The following is a 14583-nucleotide window of genomic DNA, read 5'->3' as shown; positions in this document are numbered from 1 at the left end:
GTAATATTCTCCAACATGCACTATGTCATGTTCAACCTCGATATGGGACCGATGGTATAGAACAGTCTGGTCCATCAGCACATGAAAATGTTTACTTAAGTACTCTTAGAATTTACGAGGAAAGGTCTAGTTGACTAAGGATTTCAACTCTAGTTGAAATAAAACCAAAAACAGGGGCGCCCGGGTGGCTCAGTCGGTTAAGCGGCCGACTTCGGCTCAGGTCATGATCTCGCGGTCCGTGAGTTCGAGCCCCGCGTCGGGCTCTGGGCTGACGGCTCAGAGCCTGGAGCCTGTTTCAGATTCTGTGTCTCCCTCTCTCTGACCCTCCCCTGTTCATGCTCTGTCTCTCTCTGTCTCAAAAATAAATAAATGTTAAAAAAAAAAAAAAAAAAAATTGAAATAAAACCAAAAACAAAACCGGTGGGTTGTTTTGTTTTGTTTTGTTTAGCAGAACCTCAGGCTGATAGATGTAACCACCTGTCATTTGGAATATGTCACTTCTCGAAATCAATGACAAATACCTGACCTACATTATTGCCTAGAGCACAACAGGAGTGTGCCTTCGTCTTCTACCGTGTCAGTTTAATTACCTTCTTCGCCCGTCTTAGCTTATGTTCTTACCTGCCACCAGATGGATTGTGCCCAGGATACCAAATATTGGTCTTGTGACAGCTGAAGGAGGAATATCTTTCTTGACTTTAAAAGAAAAAAAAAGAAAAGAAAAGAAAAATCACATAGAAAAAGCTCACTGATAGGAAAGGAAATTTAATCTGATTTCAGAAGTTACTTCACAGTCAATACTGTGCTAAGGATTCCTAAGCACAATGATTTGTGCTAAGGAAGCAGGGGTCCTTCATCGGTGTTAGACCTTCATTTTGGCAAAATATGAAATCATATGTCCATGTGACATGTAAAGGCCTCTGCTGTCTAGAGTCAGGTGCCCAAAGTAACATGCTTCAGGATCCCCATCAGGTAAATCGTGGGATACTTCTACGGTCATTTTTCAACCAGATTTATTCAACTTCTTGCCAGAAAGTTAAGTCCCTGTCTATTTAAGAGAGTTAGAAAGTTAATGGAGGGGGGGGGGGGGGCATGAATTTAATCTCAACATGAAATTAATGGGAGGCACAGACCTGCCCGTCCGCCTCTACAAATGTGGACGAGACCCAAGGGACAAGGGGACAAGGAAGGAAACACAGGTGCGCAGGGAGGCACCACCATTAACCGTGACTTTACCAATAACGCCCTTATTAGTAAAAGAGCATCTTCGATGATAGGGTTCATTTCATGATTATTCAACTTTCAGCCTGGGTGTTTCACAAAACACACCTGTAGAAGTCTAGGGAACGATGCCCCCGAAGCGGGGAAGGCCGGGCCTCCCTATCAAGGGACTGACTTTGCCACATCCACCTCTCTTCCCTCTGCCAGACTCACACCTCAGGGGCGAACAAAGGAGGCGAGGCCTACAGGGAAACACAGCTGTTCCCAGCTTCCTTCAGGGCCGGCCATGGGGGGGCTGCCCAATGTTTCCTCCAGTCCTAGTTTAATTACCATCCTAGAACTAACTCATTCTGAAACACCGCTGCCAATCCGCGTCCTGTTATCCTGAACAAAGTAATTCTGAATAAGGTCTGAGATTCACCTCTGTTTCTCTGTGATTCAATTTACTCAGCAGTGCCACAATGACCAAACATGACACATGGGGCAGCGCACCGAAAAGCTTAGAGAAAATCCTGAATATACAGAGATCATCTGATAAACTTAAGGTACTACTGATTGATGGAGCTCTAAGTTACATTGACTGCAGTACAAAAGCAATAAAACAGGTAATTCCCAAGAATACATGTTAGTTTTTCATGGAGGGAAAAAACAAACAAACCCCTCTTTTCATGGCAATGGTCTGGATTCCCAAAAGTTAAAAAAAGAAAACAAAACAACAGGAAACAAGTAGCAGAGCAAAGGTGAGTGAGTCAGCCCCTCATCACCACCGGCTTCAGGTCCAAGTATCTCCTCACGTCTACTGATGACAGCTTGGTGTCCTTCCTACGTCCAAGCTCTTCATGACCTTCAGCTTTGACCCCTCAAATGGGTCTGTGGTCTCTACCCACAAAGAAGTGTCACTGAAAGGTCAAAAATAATTGAAGGGAGACTGGCTGGCTCAGTCAGTTGTGTATCTGACTCTTGGTTTTAGCTCAGGTCATGATGCCAGGGTCATGGGATCGAGCCCCACATCGGGCTCCATGCTGACTGTGGAGCCTGCTTAAGATTTTCTCTCTCTCTCTCTCTCTCTCTCTCTCTCTCTCTCTCTCTCTCTCCCTCTCTCCCTCTCTCCCCCTCTGCCTCTCTCCCCTGCTCACACTCTCTCAAGAAAGCAGCTACCAGCTAATAGATATAGGTAATGCCAAATTATCAAGCGAAAACAGACCTCTAATTCCATCTGGTCAAAGAAAAACTATGGATGGTACTTATCAAAATAACCAGGTAACCAAGGAAATAGAAATTTATGGCCATCTCCTTCTTAAACTTTACTATCCTCTGTATTTTCATATTTCACTTTCTCCACTCAAAGGATATATACTGTTTACTGAACGCTTACTCTTTAGTTACTCAAATATCATACTCAAAAAACATACAGAGGACTCTGTGTAGAGGTGAATATTTAAACAACTGAAATATGACATTCTAAATGTGATACCACCTGGTACATTAGTCACCGAAATTATTTTGCATGTAATCAGAAATCAGTGTTCCATACAATCGGGAAAAAAAATTGTTTTCAACACCCCAGAGAACCAAAACCAAAATATAACTGGAGAGACAGACAAGATATAGACAGATACAGCTTGGAATATAGACAGATACAGCTTGGAATACTACTTGCCTAAAATGTAAGTTTTAGTCAGTAACACATATCTAGGCATATATATATATATATATATATATATATATATATATATATATATATAATTTTCCACTTACTGAATTATCCTCATAGTCATGAATATTGTCAAAATCAAAAGCAGCTGTTAAATTTCCACACACTTAACGTTCAAACAACTTTCTTACACTCAAATACCCTAAATCTTACAGCTAGAAAGGAAGTAAGACACCAACAAAACCAATCCTGTTAGAGCACAGATGAGGGAACGGGGTCAAGAGATAATTATGTTTTTAAAGCCTTACAGATGGGAAAACTTTCAAGCCGATTCCTCCTTTTTCATGAAATGGAGGAAGCCTGAGATGAATGCATAAAAATCAAAGGAGGTGGCAGGGGTTGCCGCAGCTCCGGGAGCCACACCCCCGCGGGAGCCACACCCCTGCGGCGTTTACTTTAATGACCACACCGGCAACTTCGGTACAAAGTCCTGCCGGCCGCCTCGGCCCCTGGCTGTGAAATACCTGACAGGGTGACTTCTGTGGACACGCGATCGATGACAAGTACGTCATCCGCTCCGTCATCACAAGCTTCCACATAAAATTTTTCAGGTGTGATGTGCCTAAAAAGAAATGTAAAGCCATAAATACCTAAACCAGACAAAATGGAGACTTCTAAAAATAGGAATACTTTTTAAAAAGCTGCTTATTGTAAGAATTTCAGTAGTGCTTACATCCGACATCACACTGATCTCCCGGCTACCAAAGAACAGTTCTGCTGTCCTCACACATGAGGTGTAACTCTTTTCCCTTGTGTATTACGCTCAGGAGGTTTGCGGGGGGGGGGGGGGGGGGGGACCCCCGCTTGACTCCCACAAGAAAATCATAATAAATTCTAATTTATTATATCCAACACGGTGCAGAATGTAGCACGGTAGTCAGGACCAGTCTACAGAACCGGACTGTGTGCTGTGTGACCTCAGGCAAGTTACTCGTCCTCTGTTCTTCGGTTCCCTTATTCATAAAATAGGGATCCTATCAGACAGCAAACAACGCTGGGGTGAGGATAAAATGAGCTTCTGTGAGAGGCACTTAGAATTACATCTGACACCTAGCACGCAAGGCGTATTAGCTAAAAATACTAAGAAACACATTAAAAAAATTTTTTTAATGTTTACTTTTGACAGAGAGAGAGACACAGCATGAGTGGGGGAGGGGCAGAGAGAGAGGGGGACACAGAAGCCGAAGCAGGCTCCAGGCTCCGAGCCGTCAGCACAGAGCCCGACATTGGGCTCTGTGCTCGAACCCGTGAACCGTGAGATCCCGACCTGAGCCAAAGCCAGATGCCTAACCGACCGAGCCACCCAGGCACCCCTTTTCCTTTCCTTTTAAATTCTACTTCCTCTATTCCACTTGCCCTGCCCATGAAAAATCTTATACAAATCCATGCAACCATCACTGACATCGTCTCTCATATACAGATGGTGTGTAAACTATGTGGGATTACAGAAATGCCTCAGTGGTTCAGTTGGTAAAGCACCTAACTCTTGACAGCAACTCAGGTCATGATCTCGCGGTTGTGGGTTTGCGCCCCGCATTGGACTGTGATTCTCTCTCTCACTCTCCCTGCATCTCTCCCGTTCGCATGCTCCCTCTCTCAAAATAAATAAACATTAAATGGGGTGCCTGGGTGGCTCGGCCGGTTAAGCATCCAACTTCGGCTCAGGTCATGATCTCGAGGTTTGTGAGTTCGAGCCTCGCATCAGGCTCTGTGCTGACAGCTCGGAGCCTGGAGCCTGGAACCTGCTTCGGAGTCTGTGTCTCCCTCTCTCCCTGTCCCTCCCCTGCTCACGGCTCTAACTCTCTCTGACTTTCAATAATAAACATTAAAAAAAAAAATTTTATATATAAAAAAAAAAAGCTATGTGGGATTACAGAAACTGTACTGACCATTACTGACTACAAGTTCTCAACCTTTAAGTAGCCAAACACAACTTACATCCTTTTATACTTCATCTATAACCAACTTTTTAATATTAGGCTAGTTTCCTCCATTGGATGGGGGGGGGGGGAGTTGCTAAGGGAATGAAAATCAATTTCAATACAAATTAAGCAAAATGCAACAAAGAAGACAAATCTGCCTTAAAAACGGCAGTCTTCAACTCAAACGAAATACAGCAGTTCCTTCCTTGGCCTGATGCTGAAGAGCGTTCCAGTGGATGGACACATCACAGCTTCTTTACCCATTCACTTGCTGGTGGACATCTGAGCTGCTTCCAGTTTGGGATATTAACAAAGGTTCCATGAACATCCTGCTACAAGTCTAAGGCAGACGTATCCTCCCCTCCATTTCTCCTGGGTGACCGCCTAGAGGTGGAATGTGGCTGGGTCTCAGGGGAGTTGTGGGTTTGACTCATACGGAGGGGGAAAGGAAGGCGGAGCCGGCACGAGGAAAACTCTCCAGGGTGAGGGAGGCGTCCGTTATCTTCAGACTGGGGATGGTTTTGTGGGTGTAAAAATAAGTCCAAATGGATCAAACTGTACTCCTGAAATATATGGAATTTACTCTATATGTCAGGAAACTTTGTACTTCCAATAAATCTATTTAAAAAAAAAAAAAAAAAAAAGTGAGAGTCCTGAAACCAACCAACAGGACTATGACAAAGTTCCGGACAATCTACTCACAGGGTAGTCACCTAGTCTTAAATCATTGAAACTAAACCAAACAAAACCAACACACCGGTCGTTACCTGCAGATGTTTTGTGTAATTGTAAGTCGCCCTCTAAGAGTAATTCAAGAACTTTACTGAAGACCTAACCATGTGGTAAGAATTACACAAGCATGAGTGACTAGGATGTGGGTAACAGAGTAAAAATAACAAATAGGAAAAAAATTAATAAAAAAAAAAAAACAGACCTCAAAAGCAAGACTTCTTTATAAAAGCTTTCAAAGAGGGGCGCCTGGGTGGCTCAGTTGGTTAAGCGTCCGACTTCGGCTCAGGTCACGATCTCACGGTTCGCGAGTTCGAAATCTGCATTGGGCTCTGCGCTGACAGCTCAGAGCCTGGAGCCTGCTTCAGATTCTCTGTCTCCTCCCTCTCTCTCTGTCCCTCCCCTGCTTGCTCTCTCTCTCTCTCTCTCTCTCTCAAAAATAAATAAACATTAGAAAAAGAAGAAAAAAAGCCTTCAAAGAAAGTTCTGTCTCCAAAGCAGATGCCTTTCTGCGGAGCCTCACTCTTAAGAGTCCCCAATCTCCACACTCTAAACCCTGTGATTGCCCGTGCAGCACGGGTGTTCTACCGCATTCTTTGAGGCTTAAACAGGCTTAGGACCTGAGAGAGCCCCGTGAAATACTTTCATACAATTGCTGGCGCTATCCTGAGACTTCCTGTCCCACCTCCAGTATCTGAGGAACAACAAAGAATCTCTCCTCTGTGGTCTTACTTTTAAAATAATGATTCCAGCACTGACAAGGAGCAGTCTGTTGCCAACGCTGCCTCCCCATCAAGTGAACTACCTGTGACTTGTTCTCGTCCCAGTAGTGGCAAAGCAACCCCCCAGAAGCACGGTCAGTCAACACACACATGGAGGCCTCGTCGGGATGGGAAATCAAAAACCAGCACTCACATAACTGACCATAAGCCTCTGATCGAAACACTACCTTCAACACTTTAGAAGAGCACTGTGTTAGGAGCATCGCACTGAAAAGGCCTCAGGATCTGCAGTCAAAAATACAGCGGTTCTGCCCCTGACCCTGCCCGCTACCAGCGACATACTGCTGGCCAAGTTCCGAGTGTCCACCTCCTGCCAGCCCTTGTTCTGGGTACCAGTCCAGAGTCCCTGACTCACAGAGCCTACATTCTAATGGGAGACAATCAGTGCGCAAGGAAGTAATTCAGTGACTTGAGAGGGAACTGCTATAAAAAACAAATTAATAAATCTAGGGTGACTTGGCCAAGGTGGGGATGCGAGGCAGATGATCAATCCTCCTGAGGATTAAATGAAACGTAAAAACGCTCCTGGCGGCTGTGAACAAAGACAAGGGATCTCCGTCAACAGGACATCTCCGTCCGGGCCGGGCTGCTTTCAGGCCACGGGCTTGAGCAAGGGGCACGTGACAGGGCAAAAGGGCCCACAGAGACCAGCAGCGGAAGGCAGACGGGTGGTGCAAACAGGTTTATGAAGCCACCCACCTGGAAAGAGCCGTAGGCCCTCAGTAACCAATGGGCTACTTACAACCAGGCACAGTGCCTAAGGTCACGGAAAAAGGGAAAATTCCACACGTCCCCGTACGCCCCCAAGTCGCCCTGTAACTATGGCCCCTCACCACCGCCTCCTGGCAGACGGCCTCTCCTCTGCTGTCCTGCCCACGTGGGTCTCAGTAACTCCCATCATCACCGTTCCGCCCGGGGTGAATGCCGCCAGCCCCCTGCCCCCACCCATCGCTGCCCCGCGACATCAACCCTTCATCCAGCCTGGGGACGCAAACGCTGACCCTCACTACCTCACAGAACAGCGAGAATTAAGCGGGCATTTGCGAAGTACCTCTGCAAAGAATAAAAGGGCTGACTCACAGAGACGACAACTTTTTACTATTAACAAAAACATCCTTTAAGAGAGAAGGGAGAAAAGTTGCAAACTTTCTTGACAGGATGGTGACACAGGCCCAGAAAAGGTATTCAATTCACACTTTAAAGACATAATACAACGGAAGGTACTGATATCTTTGCCACATGTACCCCATCTGAACAATTTAGCTTTGATAGGTAGATGCTGGAATCAAAGTACGTCCTACTAAATATATACCCCCAAATATGAAGACCACATAAAACAGACCTCTGATTTATCAAATATTCCAGAATACAGAATGAGAATGAAAATTATGAATGTCTTTCTTATTTGTAGATATGAGTCTATAACAAGAAAAAAGCTCTTAGTACAAAAGACAACGTTGGCTTTAAGATAGCATGAAGTGCTGGTTACACCTTGCTACTTGACAATTTTTATAAGAATATGAAAAATATCACATATAACATTTCCAGTCTAGACAGACACATCTGAAATGAGATCAACAAATTAAAATTTTAACTGAAGTACAGTGAAATGAATTTCCAAGAGTGAAAACCCTCCATTAAAAAAAGCCCAGATATTCTTCGAGAACACGGAGTCTAAGGGGTACCAACAGGTGGGTGCAGGCCGTGGGGCAGACACGAGCCATTCGAATGCAGGTCTGGAAGACAGACAGTGCTTGGAAATGGCCTGACTCACCAATCAGCAGAGTCCAATCACCTATGGGCCGAGAGCCTACAGCAGGCGCCTGCCCTCGCCGACCCTGGGACTGAATGCTTAGAACAGTTAACGGAAGATGCTCTCTGGCCTCCACTCATCAGCAGAGCTGAGGACCAGGGTGAGACAGCCAGATGAAACCAGGAGACGTGGACAGGGTCCACCCACAGACTGGGAACATCATCCAACCCTCTTCCTCTGTCAGACTCCCAGAGAGCCGGTGGACCAGTTCGCATCACCCCTCTCCCTGAGCCCCCACAGGAGCTTTGACACCACCTCTAAATCAACTTGTCCCGAAAGCACAGACCGGCAGCTGCGACCTGTGGCTTCATCAAAGAGTTGAGTTCCTGTGCAATCCCTCTACAGCGAAGGCCACCAGTTGAAATGTCCTGACCCACAAGCAGACCCTCCAATCAATTTCCTTCTTCAACATGAAATGACAACCAAGGATCATCAGATACTAGGAAAAGCTTCCATCACATAAGACAGAGTCCAAAACAAACAGAAAAGGAACACTGGATAAACAAACTACGCCGGGAACAGACTGTAACTTCAAAACACGTTTATACGCAAGAGCCTCAGAAAGAAGACATCGCATTCATGACAGAGGGACCAAAAAAAAGCATGTTCAGAAAGGGAGAACAGGGGCACCTGGGTGGCTCAGTCAGTTAAGCATCTGACTCTTGATTTGGGCTCAGTTCATGAACGCACGGCTCATGAGTTGGAGCCCTGCGTCGGGTTCTGCACCGACAGTTTGGAGCTCTCTCTCCCTCTCTCTGCCCCTCCCCTGTTCGTGCTCTTTCTCTCAAAATAAATAAATAAACATTAAAAAAACAAAAAAAAAAGGAAAGAAAAGCCCAAATAAACTGATATCCAAAAATAAAAAAAGCAAGAACATATTCTTGGACTGAGAGCAGAAATAATAATTTGAGTATTCAGCAGAAAGGCTGGAAGATAAAACTGAAGAACTCTCCATGAGAACAGAATAAAAAGATAAGAGCAATAAAACAGGAAAGCACAGGAAGGAAGAAAGGGGTGAGGGAGGAAGGGGGAGGGAGGAGGGGGGGGAGGGAAGGGGAAAGAGAGAAAGAGGAGCCTGATCCAGGATATCCAACATACATTCACAGCAAGAATTCCAAAAGAAAAAAAAGCAAGAAAATATTTCAAAGAAAAAAAAAAATAAACCCCAAACGGAAAAACACACACACACACACACACACACACAAAGGCACAGTAAGCATCAAACTTCTAAACACCATAGAGACAATCCAAAAGTTACCAGGAAAAAAAAAAAATTAAGAGAAAGAAGCATGGAAATATTCAACAGCCACAATACTGGATTATCCAGCAACAGCACACTCACTGGACTATTCAACAGCAGGTCTTTAAAATTCTACAGGATATGGGCTCTGTGCTGACGGCTCAGAGCCTGGAGCCTGCTTCAGATTCTGTCCTCTCTCTCTGCCCCTACCCTGCTCACACTTTGTCTCTCTCTCATAAATAAATAAACATTAAAAAAAAAATTAAAAAAAAAAGGGGGCGCCTGGGTGGCTCAGTCGGTTAAACGTCCGACTTCGGCTCAGGTCACGATCTCACGGTTCGTGGGTTCGAGCCCCGCGTCGGGCTCTGTGCTGACAGCTCGGAGCCTGGAGCCTGCTTTGGATTCCGTGTCTTCCTCTCTGTGCCCCTACCCTGTTCACAACTTTGTCTCTCCCTCATAAACAAATAAACATTAAAAAAATAAAATAAAATTCTACAGGATAATAATTTCTGACTGAGAATTCTATAGTCACCCACACTGTCGAATAAGCATGAGGATAGAAGGAAAACATTCTGATGTGCAACATCTCAAAAGATTCCTTTCATTCACTCTTAGAAAGAAGGGAAAGTTTGTTTCACCAAAATGGAATGAGTTAGACTGAGAATCCAAAACAGGAAAGAAGCAGAAGAAGTTCTCTGAACAAAGGTATTGTCCAGAACAACAGCTATGCAACAGGCCTAAAGAAAAACTAGTCCACAGATTACAGCACAGGGTACTGGGCTCCCAGAGGTAAATCTCAGGGAAGAAACTGAGTTCATAGTTACCCAGCGTGTTTGAGAGGAATCTTATTGCTGTCACAGGGAGTGAAGATTAATTAGCAACAGGCACGTTAAAAAAAAAAAAAAAAGTCATGTGGGATGCCTGGGTGGCTCCATCGGTTAAGTGTCTGACTCTTGACTGGCTCAGGTCATGATCTTGGGGTTTGGAGATCGAGCCCCACACCAGGCTCCCCACTGGACATGGAACCTGCCTGAGGTTCTCTCTTGCCCTCTGCCTCTCCCCATCCCCAAAATAAAATCTTGAAAAACAAAATGCGGAGTAAAATACCAAAAGAGAGAGATGAAAACGTTGAAAGTCGAGGTCTCTGGGACAGTGGGAATTAGAAGTACAGAAGGGTGCTCTCTTTTTTATTATAAGCTCTGTGTACTGTTTACTTTTGAGCCATAGACAGGTATTATATTAAAATAAAAATTTAAGTTTAAAAATGTGTTAAAACAGCAAAAACAAAAATAAGAGTTATGTGGATCAAGACAGAGAGTTTTGGCCCAATGGTGCTCGGACCGTTGCTGGATCTTGCCTCTCAGAGGATGCTGCCAGAATCCAAGCCGCCGGTGCTGCCACCAGCCTGCTCGGACAACGTTCTCGAGAACGGCTTACGAACTGCAGCGATGTAGGTATGAACAGTGACCGCCAGCTGGTGGGCATTTCCAAGAGTAAGGACGTGTGGGGACTCAGAACCCCACCGAGGATCCCAGCGGGTGTCGTCTCAACTCAGAGACGTCTACACGTTCCTCTGCTGTCTTCCTCTTCTTTGCCTCTTCCCGCCCTTCTCTCACTGGCCTTGACACTGACCCGAAGTATCTGAGCTTTACCCAGTAAATTGTATTTGGTAAGTTTTATGCTCCAGGGGTTTCATTTCAAAAGCGAGTGAAATTAACTGCGGCTCTCCAGCACTAACCACCAGAAACACTGGAGTAAAGCATCCGGTGGGCAATTTCTGCTGACGTGCACGGTTTCATTATCATTTTTCCTTTTAGAATTCCACCAAACAGACCACCAAGTCTCTGCAGACAAGGACTCTGCTTGTCCGTTCCCCGTGGTATTTCGCACAAGAAGACAGCAGAAGCTCCCTCGGTATTCTTAGAGAATATAACGTAATTAGTCAGCAAATACCTACATCAGGTTGGGGTTTTTTCTATGGTGCTTAACTCATGTTTTCTTTGGCTCGGGGGGGGGGGGGGGGGAAGTAAAAAGGATTTGAAAAACTGTTTTCCTTTCTCCTAGCTAAGGAAAGATCTTGACAGGTCAAACGTTAAGTGGATTGGAGGGCACAGTATCACTAACGGGAGGACAAGGGGGAGCAAAAGCGGTGGCTCTCGGATCAGAAAGTCCACAAAGAGTCGCCGCTGACCATCTCGCCCGGAGCTTTTCCAAATTAACCAGTCGACAGGCTACACTGAGTTCTCAACCTAATAAATATATGGACGCCGAGACAGAAGACTCCATGATAACCGAAAATCTGGGAGACGGTCCTCTCTCTACAGCCAAAAGAATGGCCCTCAATTGCTGTGAAGTCTCTCATTTCATTAAACTCTCTCACGTCACTTTTTCTACGAACTAGATTTTGCAAGTCGAGGCAAGAAGACTCCATCCAAGAAGGTTATCTGGTCATTAACTATGCGGATGGTATGAGATGTCTGAAGTTCACAGTAATACCATACGCTCAAAATTGCTCTGGTCCGATATGCGCTGTCCGGTGAGGTGGTCCGAATCCCACAGGCATGAACCAAAAACTCTAACTGAACAAGACAACTACCTCGGTTCTTTCCACCCTGAGTTCTGCTCTCTAGTAAGATGATACGTATTCTGGAAGATACATCGAAAAAGCAGAATACTTTATAAATAATAATTACTTCCTCTTTTGACTACTTTCATTTGGCTGACTGTTTTGCTTTCATAGATTGCTGCCCACATATGAGATAAAAAAGAAAATTCAGAGGACTACAAGCTGAACTCAACGAAGGCAATTCTATTATACTTAATAGAAATGCATTTAATCTTATAGCCAACTGGGATTCACGAGCTCTTAAGAGTGCTTTTTAAAAACTACCCTTGCCAAATTTTAAAAGCAACAGATTTAATTATAACATAAACACAAAATATTTTTTTTTCAGAGTTGGCAATATGATTTTCTCGTGTCTGAAAACATCCCCCTTTCCCCCCGTAACGGTGACATTTCCAGGCAACGACTAACCTTTTCAGAATCCCGTCACAACCAGAGGGCAAAATTAGCCCACTTCCAAAATATTACCATTTGCTGACCTCACACCCATTACAATAGCTAGTACGAGAAACAAAACAAGTGTTGGTGAGGATGTAGAGAAACTGGAACAGTGTGTGCTGCTGGTGGGAACATGAAGCGGTGCGGCCACTGTGGGAAAACAGCACGGCGATCTCTCGGAAAGATTAAAAAGAGAAGTATCTTATGACCCGGCAATTCCACTGCTGGGTATGCAGTCAAAGGGACTGAAAGCAAGGTCTCGCAGAGATATTTACACACCCATGCTCCCAGCAGTAGTATTCGTAACAGCCAAAAAGGTGGAAGGAACCCCAGCGTCCATCCACGGATGAGTGGGAAGCAAAACGTAGTAGATACATAAAATGGAGTATTGTTGAGCCTCAGAAAGGAAATCCTGACACATACTATAACATGGAGGAACGCTGAGTACGTTATGCCAAGTGGAAATAAGCCAGTCACAAAGGCACAAACACTGGACGATTCCACCGTACTTACAGGGGCCAAACTCACACACATACAAAGTAGAACGGTGGCTGCCAGAGCCCAGGGGAGGAGGAATGGAGAGCTGTTTAATGAGAGCAGAGTTTTAGCTTTGCGAGATGAAGAGTTCTGGAGATGGGTGGCTGGAATGGTTGAACGATGTGAATGCCACTGACCCGTGTATACCTACAAACGCTTAAGACGATAAATCCTACGTATAAATTTTAGCACAATTTAAAATAACGTTTCTACCTGCGCAGAAGCACGTCAACTGTCATGTCACAAAACTGTAGCAAAAAAACATATTCTCAACAATCTTATATAAAGAAATCAAAATCCTCATAATCAAAATTACCCCATCTCTCGTTCCAAGCATACAGGAGTAACATTTTACTAGATCTGGCTGGCAAGAAGTAAGAACTCAGACAGTAAAGAGGGTCGGTCCTCTGAGCCCACTACACATACACCCAGAAGGTGTTCCCACCACCCCTCATCCATCTGCCCTTTGGGCCCCGGGGTTTCCTCCTCACTGAGCCCCTGCTCAGGACCTCTCTTAGAACCCAGGTTCATCCCAGACAACCCAGGAGCCCAACACGATCCCAAAGAGTTGATATTTCCAGGAAACTAATTCATTTTAGTTCCATCTTCTTCCTCAGAACCTTGAGGTCCCTCCTATTTTCTGCACATCCGAAAACCCATCATCTCCCCAAACTGGACTCCTTCACAGGCCCAGGTCTAACTGCCGCCTAATCTGAAGCTCTAATCTACTGCAAAGCTCTGATCTACAGCAAAATCTTCCAGGGCCCCAAGCCTCCCAAAGAATGCTGTTCTACTCACCAACCGGTGTGCTTCAGTTCTCACTCTGCTTCACACGGCCCCCAAATACCCTGTAGTGTGCGTAAGAACCACTGGGACAGCTAGTTAAACACGCAGATTCCCAGACCCCACATTCAGAGAGTTTGCACTCAGTAGGCTGGATGTGAGGCTCTGGAACACGCAGTTAAAACAAGCAGCAAGTGATGTGACGCAGCCTAGCACTAACTTAGACACTCTAGCCTGAACCCCAACCCAACTAACACCTTGGATGCAAACTCCGCTTACCCGTGCCCAAATTTATAACCTTCCCTTCCCTCCATCCCTCCTTACAAAAAGATGTGTGAATATGCTGATGGTTCCTTGTATTGCGCAGACCGCCTGTGTCTTCCTCGCCGCGCAGCTTAGTTCGTATCTGTTCAGGGTTGCATCACATCTGCCCCACTGACCTCACAACCGTGGCCAACTTTTCAGAAGAAAGGGGACCTGCTAACCAAGGCAACAGTGTTTCTCCAGAGGCAAGCTGCAGCCGAATTCACTTTCTAAAGGATTTCCTGTCTTACACCTGTTTCAGTTGACCTCTTAAAGGGCGGGGGGGCAGGGAGTGCCTCAAATGTTTCCAAGAGTGGATTTCTGTTGTAATCATGTCGTAATTTCACTTTTTTCATTGTTTGACGTTACTCATGTTCACACCAGTAACTTGAAAAGAAAAAGGAGTCACGAGGTAGATTATTTAGAATGGCCTGGATGTGTAAAAAGAATTTTAGGGGTGCCTGGGTGGCTCAGTCGG

At 45.1% G+C, this 14583-nt stretch overlaps 1 protein-coding gene across 1 annotated transcript in view; it reads right to left on the bottom strand.

Annotated features, from left to right (window-relative positions):
* The window catches only part of SACM1L (SAC1 like phosphatidylinositide phosphatase), a 58170-nt gene that overhangs the window by 38978 nt on the left and 4609 nt on the right, over window positions 1-14583 (bottom strand). The window contains exons 2-3 of the mRNA XM_078443157.2: window positions 3400-3497; window positions 622-696 (exon numbers count right to left, since the gene is read on the bottom strand). Of these exons, the coding sequence (XP_078299283.1) occupies window positions 622-696; window positions 3400-3497 (173 nt within the window). The remainder of the gene's footprint in view (window positions 1-621; window positions 697-3399; window positions 3498-14583) is intronic.

This window comes from Panthera onca, chromosome A2, assembly GCF_046562875.1.
Source record: "Panthera onca isolate mPanOnc1 chromosome A2, mPanOnc1 haplotype 2, whole genome shotgun sequence".
Lineage (NCBI taxonomy): Eukaryota > Metazoa > Chordata > Mammalia > Carnivora > Felidae > Panthera > Panthera onca.
The sequence above is the reverse complement of the archived record's forward strand: the minus strand, read 5'-3'. Positions and strand labels throughout refer to the sequence as shown.